Genomic DNA, 9,667 nt, shown 5'->3' with positions numbered 1-9,667 from the left:
GAACTTCAATAAGATTATTTAACTAATTAGTGATAGGATTGTTGTGCTTATGCTTTTTATTTATGTTTATTATCAAGCTGGACTTTGTACCCTATGAGGATGATATTGTGGCTTAGTTGTAGCTAGTATCAGGAAGGCGATTCAGGCAAAACAAACTCCTATAATCTAAGAGTAGTGTAGAGAATAAAATAAATTACCTTATGACATCATCACATTCATAGTATGTATGTACATACATTTTCTTTAATGTTATTATTGCACGTCAAGCATGGTAATTTATTTTGTTGTTTAGTAAGATTTTGCATATCAGAATTTTTGCACATATATATTGGGCATGAACATGTGTTTTATTATGCTTATTGTGTTGTGTAATATCATACCACTTGCATAGGTGCACGACCATAAATGAAGAGACTATTGCGTCTCAATAGTACCCAACACTTCCCCAACTAGGGTTTAAGGTAGAGGATATTTTTATACTTATTTATATTAGGGCTCACGCCTGAGGTCACTTAGTCTGTTGATCCCAAACAATCAAGCGGCCATTTCGCTAGGCGATAGGCGATTTAATGTCGATCAACGAGAGTCATACCCTTTGGGATATTTAAGATAGAAAGAGAGAATAATAGAAAGACGTAACCTAGCGGTACCCGATTATGCAGGGTGAGAACGTCTGTGAGCGATGACTCATGATTTTCATATAGTGGTGCGATGATGTGGAACTGATGGCTCAGATAATATTATTAATGTGCGATACTAAACTTTGTGATGGACTTAGGATTGAGATTCTTAGTTATGGTGGCGGACAATCGGTCATGCTGTTCGCCGAGTAATGGGTTGGCAATTTTATCGCATGGGTTTACCCTTAGGATATGTGCATGGTCGGGTGTGAGGATTGATGTGGCCTACGAGCATAGCTCTACATAAGTCTATATTACGGACTTAGTAGTTTGAGATAATACATAGTATGTGGTGTGGTGTTGACATGGCCTATGGGCGGAGCTCAGTGTGAGCTCAAGTTTGAGGACTTGATAGTCCAGACTGATGCATTGATTTGATCATGATGCGTATATTCATATTTGCTTATTGTTGTATTATTCATTGCACTAGTTTTAGATTGTATAATTAGAAACTTGCTAGGCTTTATGCTCATCTCTATCTGGTTGAAATATTTTCAGATTAGTTGATTAGCCGAGTTTCGTGGCGAAGCTGGCAAAGAATTTTCTTTAAATTTTCTTGTTTATTTATTCTTGTAAATTAAGCTACATCGCTTGTAGCCCCTACGTGGGCAATTTTTTATCTGTCTATGGATGTATATTTTAGGGCTTGTTGTGGCTAATGGTGTTATGGACTTCTTCTTTGTCTGTATTATTTATGGAAATATTGGATTTCTACTTTTATATATTGTTGAAATATTGATCAGCGGGTCACGTGGTAATCACATGGGTTCTACCCACGTGAGGGGCACGTGTTTAGTGACAGATGGTACAGCTTCTCTGTTCTTTAGTAATTAGTAAATCCAAACAAGACGAAAGAAAGCTCTCCTCAACTTTGGGAAAAATCAAGCACCCTAAGAAAAGTAGGACTCTTAAATATTTAATTTATGATCTTGCTCAAGTTCTCTCACTTAGTTTGACTCCTGGAATCCTTTTATAAGTATTGTGTAAATGTTTGACCATTATTCATTCTAGGAGAATCCCAAAAGAAAAATACCAAAATTTAAACTAGTTTCAAAACTATTTGCTTTTGATCAGCCTATCGAGTGCGCACCTGACTTACCGAGTATAAACCGACCCACGATCTATATACAAAGTCGTATGTAAAATCTGTTTTTAAGTGCACACCTAGCCTGCACAATGGAAAGTTCATTGGATTCAGTTGATTTCTCGTTTGATCTTCAATTTTCTCTCGGTGAGCACTATTCCACAAGGCATATGTCTTAATATTACATTAGATATAAGTACTTCCATTCATAGTTTTTATTATCTTTGGTTCGCATAATGGTGTTTTATCGTACAAGTTTTTTGCGTTTGCTTGATTGATTGCTTTGATTTTCCTAGTTATTATCACTATGTCAAAATAGTTTTTTTTTCCAGTATTTATTTATCGGTTTGTATTTATTTTATTGCTTTGATTTTTCTATTTAGTGTATTATTATTTTCAGCTAACTTGATTAGTTTGAATTAAGAAATTGGATATACTAGATCCATCTTGCGTAAGCCAGAAAAGAGTTGTTTCAAAATAAGAAATAGGGCTCCCGTGCATGTTCTAAGGATCGAAAGAAATATGGTAAAAAGAACTGGAAGACAGCACAAAGATTTAGCACAAAGCAATTTATTGTACATTACACTGATCATGACAAACAATAGCTACGAAATGAGAAAAAAAGAATGGAATTAAACAAGACAAACAACATCAGCAGACTAAATGATTCACAGAGTGCAACGTAAAACAATACACATTGGAAAACAAATACCAAGTCATCATGAGCCAAGTCGTCACATATGCATGGCATGTCATACTAAAACAAGCTAGCTAGCTAGTTCACAACCCTGCACGTCTTTCTGACCTCACCATAGTTTCCAGTAAGCACTCCTATGTTTCCCATCTTCACCATGGCAGCTCCAAACTTCCCCTCCCAGGCTCCTTTGTCCCTCGCAAACTCATCCACCAAGGCTGCCGTCTGGGGGCTACTCAACAAAGCCTCGTCAGAAGAGAATAGCACTCTGTGAGCCATTACATTCTTGTAATACTGGTTGTCTAATTTATTTGGCGTCACAATATCTTGATCCACAATAATAGTAGGGTTTGCAGTCGATAGACATTTTCCCCTCAAGAATGCAATAAAGGATGAGTCGATCAATGGATCCTGGAGCGAGAGGGAGGTGCAGTGAGACTGACCAATGGAGTGTGCTCCGGAGAGGGTAACAACATCGTTGACAGATAATCCTTTGGATGCAAAGTTGGCAATGAGCTGGTTGAGGTTGAAATTTGGAGGGGGCAGATTTTGGAGTGCCTCGGCCGCGATGGAGACTCTTCCGTCGCGCCTCCCAGAGGGGATGGTGTAGTTGATACTACCAAGGAATTTAGCGGCATCGCGAGCAGCAAAGGCGATGATGTCCGCGCAAGAGACGATGCCTGGGCAGTGATGCTCAAGAGCAGCCTTGGCTTCATCAATCACGTCGAAGCCATGCAAGCTAGGGTTGTTTGGAGGGGAAGTTTTCTCCGTGTTGGGGTTGGTTGGTGTTGGATCGAGGAGTACGGAAGCATCACAGCCCTGGTCCAAAATTTATTTTCTCATTCATATATACATATGAGTTCTAGAAAGAAGAAAATTTCAATTATAAAAAAATATATTTAGTAATGTATAATTTTATTACTCTGACAAAGCAATCGTGGAAGAACATCCTAATAAGGGCGGCACCAATGCCAGGAGTCTTGGCCACAGCCTTGTGCACCACCTTTCTGACAATCTCCTCAGCCTTCGGGCACTTGCAATCATAGAATCCAACTTGTAGGGAGGCAGAGGAAGTGGGAAGCATGGCTTGGAAGGCCATTGCGAACAGAAGGCATGAGGCCAACAGGGGAAGCTGACATCTACCTCTGCTCATCTTTACTATATATATGTATACTAGATCTTAGAGAGAGAGAGAGAGAGAGAGAGAACAGTGAGAAGGGATGAAGAGCGCTGCTCATGCTGGTAGCTATTTATAGATGAGAAGGAATGGGTTTGAGCAAGTAAACCATGCAAAGATACGATAGAGACTTCTCTTTGTTATGCAAATTAGGTTGAAGAAGTAAAAGCTAGAACGTGGGTGGCACAAGCTGGAATTTTGACTTTTATTTCTCACCAATGAGCTCGAAGGGGCTTTTACAATTTCTATTTAATGTAATAGAAGATTTGGTACAACCGACAAATATTTAATCCAAATTCATACTTAATCCAAATTTTTGTCGGTTGTACGTAAGTACTTATTGAGATTCTAAACAATTTAACTAGTTTTTTTCCTAATGTAGTTCTGCACATTAAATATTGTACCGTTCTATGTGAGTTACAAACTTGAATTTTATTCAAGTAGGTGACTTCCAGGTAGATATCTATATTGTTCAATTAAATTAGCTAACTAAATGATTCTTGATACCCGTAGCAAACAAAATGAGTCCAGTACGAGTAGGCTGCACATGCTAATAACAAAGTACAAATATATTGATCCAAATTATACGACTAGATATGAATATTGATAGCCAAATTTTCTTTTTAATTAAAAGAAAAGTTGCTAACCAAGTTAAACTTATTACACTTCGGAAGAGAATACAATCTCAAAAGTGTAAATACAACCCAAAGTATATAGGGAGAGAGAGGTTCCGCATATCTTGGTACACAAAGTTACAGTTCCTACTAACACGAGCAACCTAACCTAATATGCAGCTTTTTTACATTTCGTGTTTCTACAAACAAAATTAGAGAGGTGATCAAAAGTAGATGTCAATCTTGCAGTTGGATTATTCTAATTTGTTGAAAACAGTGATGATAATTTCGGTATTACTATTATAAAATATTCTTGGGCTCTTGCCAACTAACAGTATAGCAGTGCTTCTTTAAGAGCACCGGGGTTTGATACCTAAGTTTCTAGATCCATCATTTTTCTTTTGGAAATTTCTGTAGCAAGTACTTCTCTAGCTTTGCGGTACTCTCTTCTTAATGACTTTTTTTTATCACGAAGATACTCTTTCTCACATCTATCATTTTTAAACCCTAGATCATCCTACCATCTAGCTATGCCTTTCCATGATCTTTCATTTACTCCAAAATCACTCCACAGCTCCAACAATTCCAAGAAGTCTATCCCATAAGTCTCGTTAAATCAGCCTCATCGAGATCACCTACCAGTATTGGTGCACACCAATTTCAAATATCCACAAGCAACTCGAGGCCCAACTAAGTTTAATATGTACCAAACTCCTGTCTATGTGTATTGCATCCAAATAGACGGCAATATTTCCTTTGCCTTATGGGCTACTATTGTTGGTTCATCAAATGATATGAAATTTTGCTGCCCCATTAACATCCTTATAGAAGAAGATTATGTTTAGATGGGCAGACAAGTAATGGGATGCATTTGAGAAGTTGAAATGCAACCCTGACCTCTACTTTCATTTTAACTCTAGCCAATTTTCTAAATATATTCGTTATTGAGTGTGATGCTTTCAAGGTTGGCATTGGACCTGTTCACATACAAGATGGTTGACCTCTGGCCTACCTTAGTAAGGCTCTATCTTAATCTTAGCAACTATCTACTTATGAGCGGGAAATGTTTGCAATTCTTTGTGCTATCATAAAGAGGAGTCTTGTCTCATTGGTCATTGCTTCCTTATTAGCATTGATCAATAGACTTTGAAATCCTTTTGGAGTTAGTGAATATATGCAATGGCATAACATCGATAGATAATTAAGCTACTTGGCTATAATTATGAAATAGTGTGTAAAAAAGGGAACCTATTGACACATACCTCCAATTTAGCAAGAAACCAAACGGTGTTCTACTTTAGAAAGATCATTGTGTACAGTCAATAGAATTAACAAGTGTAATCGTCCATTGTAAACACTCCTTGTCATAGATTTTAAGTCGTCGTTAAGACAGCCTCCTGTAGTGGCGATGCTGAGTAGATATTCTTCTTCAACTTCAATAATGACTATCTTTAGTTTCCCTTTTTGAGATCTGGTGATTTCGGAGGTTCGCCACCTTGCAGCGACTCAACCACAAAATCTAGTAGTGTTAGGTTTTTAGTGTTAGTTTTTAGTGTTAGCAATTATGTATTAAACATTCCAAGTGTTTTTAGACATGTACATGAGCATTTATACAAGTTTTGAAAGTAATTAGATTGAAGAATTTTAAGACCAAAAGAGAAAGGTTTCTACGTTCGCACTGCGTTCGAACGCGCTCTCAGGAGTTCACACATACAGAGAACGCATTCGGCACGTTCGCACACGTGTATAGATGTTCACACATACAGAGATAGCGTTCAGGCCATTCAAACACGTGCACAGGCGTTCGCATATACAAAGAACATGTTTAGGCAGTTCGAATGCGCGCACAGGCGTTTGCATATACAGATAACATGCTCGAGTCATTCAAACGCATGTACAGGCGTTCACAAATACAGAGAATATTTTTCTACCATTCGAATGCAGTCAATGGTCATTCGAACACACCCTGCATACATTTACAACACGTTCACACATACAAAGGAGTGTATTTGTGCATTCGAACTCAACTAGAGAAAATCAAGTCATCGTGTTTAGATGCACTTGAGCTCGTTTGAACACACCTGAGAACAAATCAACCCGTTCGAACGCACTTGGTCTGTGTTTGAATGCACCTGCGTAATATGCAAATTTTGGACTTACGTGAGTTTTGATATGACTTGGACTTGACTCTATCTTGATTACATATATAAGCATTGTGATGCCCTAACTATAGGGAGGTTGGTGAAGGCAATTGAAAGAGAGTTATTAAGGCTACATCGTTTCTTCTACCAACAAGGTCCGTCTCTTCTACATCGCATCAAGCTTTTGTCTTAAGGGTCATCTAGACAAAGGATCATTCTCAAGGGCTACTAAGGTCGGAGATCAATCATAAGAAGCGGTGAATCGTGGGTTCTATCGAGCAAGACTGAGAGAAATGAAGGCATGGGGATCGATGGCTTATTTTGTGAGTCAGTTTTGTAACTGCTACTATTTTAGTGATTGGTTTTGATTCGAGTTTGGATCCATAGTTTTTTTCCCATTTGAATTTTTCCACGTAAAAATCTTGGTGTTCATCTTTGCTTTTATTTTTTAATATTTATTCTGCTTTTATTTAAGCAAAGAGGTGATATCATTGTCAAGGATTTAGATACATACGTGTGTTTAAGTTTTTTCAATTGGTATCAGAGCAAGTTATCTTACCCATAGAGAAAGATCAGCTAGGCATGGATTTTTATAGAGATGGACAATCGTCTATTAGACCTTCTATTCTAGATGGATCAAACTATGGATATTGGAAAATAAGGATGAGAGCTTACTTGAAATCTATAGATAAGCGAGTATGGATAGCCATTGTGAACGATTGGAGTGCACCAATGTACATGGTGAATGATAAGTTTGTTGAGAAACCTATTGAGTCTTGGGATAGGGTAGATTATGAAAATGTTGGCTGGAATAGCAAGGCAATAAATGCTATTTTTAGTTGTATTTCCTCATATAAATTTAAAAGAATATCTACTTATGAGACAGCAAAAGATGCTTGGACGATCTTAGAAACTACTCATGAAGAAACCATAGCAGTAAAACTTTTGAAACTTCAGAGGTTGACTACTAGTTTCGAAATTCTCCATATGGAGGAGAATGAGACCTTTGATGAGTTCTATGCAAAGCTAAAAGATACAGTCAACTCCAGTTTCAACCTAGGAGAAAAAATTTCTAAAAACAGAATTGTTCGTAAGATTCTTAGGTCTCTCCCAAAAAGGCTTCAGGTGAAAGTTATCACTATTGAGGAAAGTAAAGACATCGATTCTATGAAGGTTGAACAATTGGTAGGAAATCTACAAAAGTTTGAGTCCAATTTTTCTAAACCTAGGAAGTCCAAATGTATAGTCTTAACCACTGTTGAACAAAATTTAGAAGATCTGATGATGAAGGTGATTTAGATGTTGAGATGTTGGCCTTGTTTATTAAAAAGTTCAAAAAATTCTTTAGGAAGTCAAACAAGTTAAATACTAAGAAACTTGAGAAAAACAAAACCTTTGTGAAAAAGAAGAATCTTGTGAGTTCGAATGATGGGGTGAGTAACATCAATGTTAAATAGAAAAACAAAAATTCTGATAATAAAGTTCGATGTTTTGAATGTTCTAGTTTTGGACACATTGCACAGGAATGTCCTAATCGTCTTAAGAGGAAGTGAAAAGCTATGAAAGTCACTTGGGATGACTTAGATGAGTGAGATGATAATTTTGAGAAAGACCAAGAGAACTATGTAGCTTTTGTCTCCACTTTTTTAATACTGACTCTGTTGTTGATTCTGATAGTACAGATAAACAAGAAGCGTTACCACCTAAAGAAGAAGAATTATAAATACAAAAGGCATATAATGATTTATACTAAGAGTCGTTCAAAATTAAGAAAAACAATCTTAGACTACTTTAGAGACTCAAGATAATTGAATCAGAAATAATCAATTTGAGGAGAAGTACAAATTGGAACTTGAACGTGTCAAAAACCTTACTTAACAACTCGATGAAACTAAAGATAAGATGAAGTCTGATGAAATTGAACTAGAATGATTGCAGAAGGAAGTGATATTTCTAAAATGGAAGAACAAACTTGATGAGATTTTAAACACAGATTTTTGAAAAAGACAGGTATGGAGTTGGATACACTGGTAATTTAAATAACAAAAAGACTTTCTTTATTTCTGCAGGTCTATAAAAGGAAGAAAATTTGAGACCATCAATCATATCTACAAAACAAACTTGGATGAATGTCTCTAAATTAAAGTTGAATCAACAAACTGGTGAATCTTCAAAGGCACCAAAGGTAAACTTTAGACATACTCAACAAAAGGTGAGTAAAAAGGGGTTTATTCTCACATGCTTTCATTATGGCATTCTAGGGCATATTCGACATAATTGTAAATTTCTACAAAAACTTAGTAGTGCCTTTATTTATGGGGTGAAAACAAAGGCAATATGGATTAAGAAAAGCGATTTGAAATTTTATGTTGTGCATACTGCCTTGAAAACTTTAAATTTTGACTTATGGTATTTAGACAATGGCTATTCAAGACATATGTCAAGTGACAAATCTATATTTTCTAAACTTATATTGGAAATAATCTGGTTACTTGGCACAGTAAAAAATAAAACACGATATCTTTATCTACTGTAGAGGCCGAATACATTGCAGCGGGCAATTATTGCTCTCAATTAGTTTGGATGAAACAGATGATCAAGGATTATGACATTGAACAATATACTATGGTGTTTTATTGTGACAATATGAGTACTATTAATATATTTAAAAAATTTGTTCAACACTCATGTACAAAATACATTGATATCCGACATCATTTTATATGAGAGTTAGTTGAAAATAAAGTAATAGCACTCAAACATGTTGAGATGGAGAAACAATTGGGGAATTTATTTACAAAACCTTTGGATGTACAGAAATTTAAGTATCTTTGTACTTCTTTGGGGATTTGTGCTTTGGACTAATTTCTTTTGTGTTCGGGTTGCATGTTTTTATTTTTCTGATATTTAGGTTTTTTACTCTAAAAATGTTTTGATTTTTTTTTTGTTTCTAGTTCTAGATTGTATATGAGTTTTTTGTTGAGAGTTTTTTTTAAAAAACAATTTGGTGCACTTCTGTAGATGACCTTCTCTTGATTATGAGTTATTGTAGTTAATTTTGTCATCTTGTAGTATATTGTGTCATTTCTGATTTATTCACTCTCTCAACTTATGTAATAATTAAATTAAATTTAATGTACTCATAACTTGTTTATATTCAGCATGACTATTGACTTTGATTTGCATAGTTTGATCTTAATGTATTCATAAAATATCAATGAAAAGGGCTACAATAAGTTAATGTGAAAGCCATTTTGTTAAGACTCCAGTTTAACTC

General features: G+C 35.9%; 1 protein-coding gene across 1 annotated transcript; it reads right to left on the bottom strand.

The window, feature by feature from the left end:
- Positions 1-2,539: 2,539 nt before the first annotated feature.
- Positions 2,540-3,557, bottom strand: LOC140790530 (peroxidase 2-like). Its single transcript, XM_073140648.1, has 2 exons — positions 3,381-3,557; positions 2,540-3,277 (listed from the first exon to the last, which is right to left on the bottom strand). The coding sequence occupies exons 1-2, from the start codon at positions 3,555-3,557 to the stop codon at positions 2,540-2,542; spliced, it is 915 nt and encodes a 304-aa protein (XP_072996749.1).
- Between the last annotated feature and the right edge of the window lie 6,110 nt (positions 3,558-9,667).

Source organism: Typha latifolia, chromosome 6 (genome assembly GCF_019914945.1).
Source record: "Typha latifolia isolate L0001 chromosome 6, TyphaL0001v2, whole genome shotgun sequence".
Taxonomy (NCBI): domain Eukaryota; kingdom Viridiplantae; phylum Streptophyta; class Magnoliopsida; order Poales; family Typhaceae; genus Typha; species Typha latifolia.
Note: the sequence above shows the minus strand (reverse complement) of the source record. Positions and strands in the feature narration are given on the sequence as shown.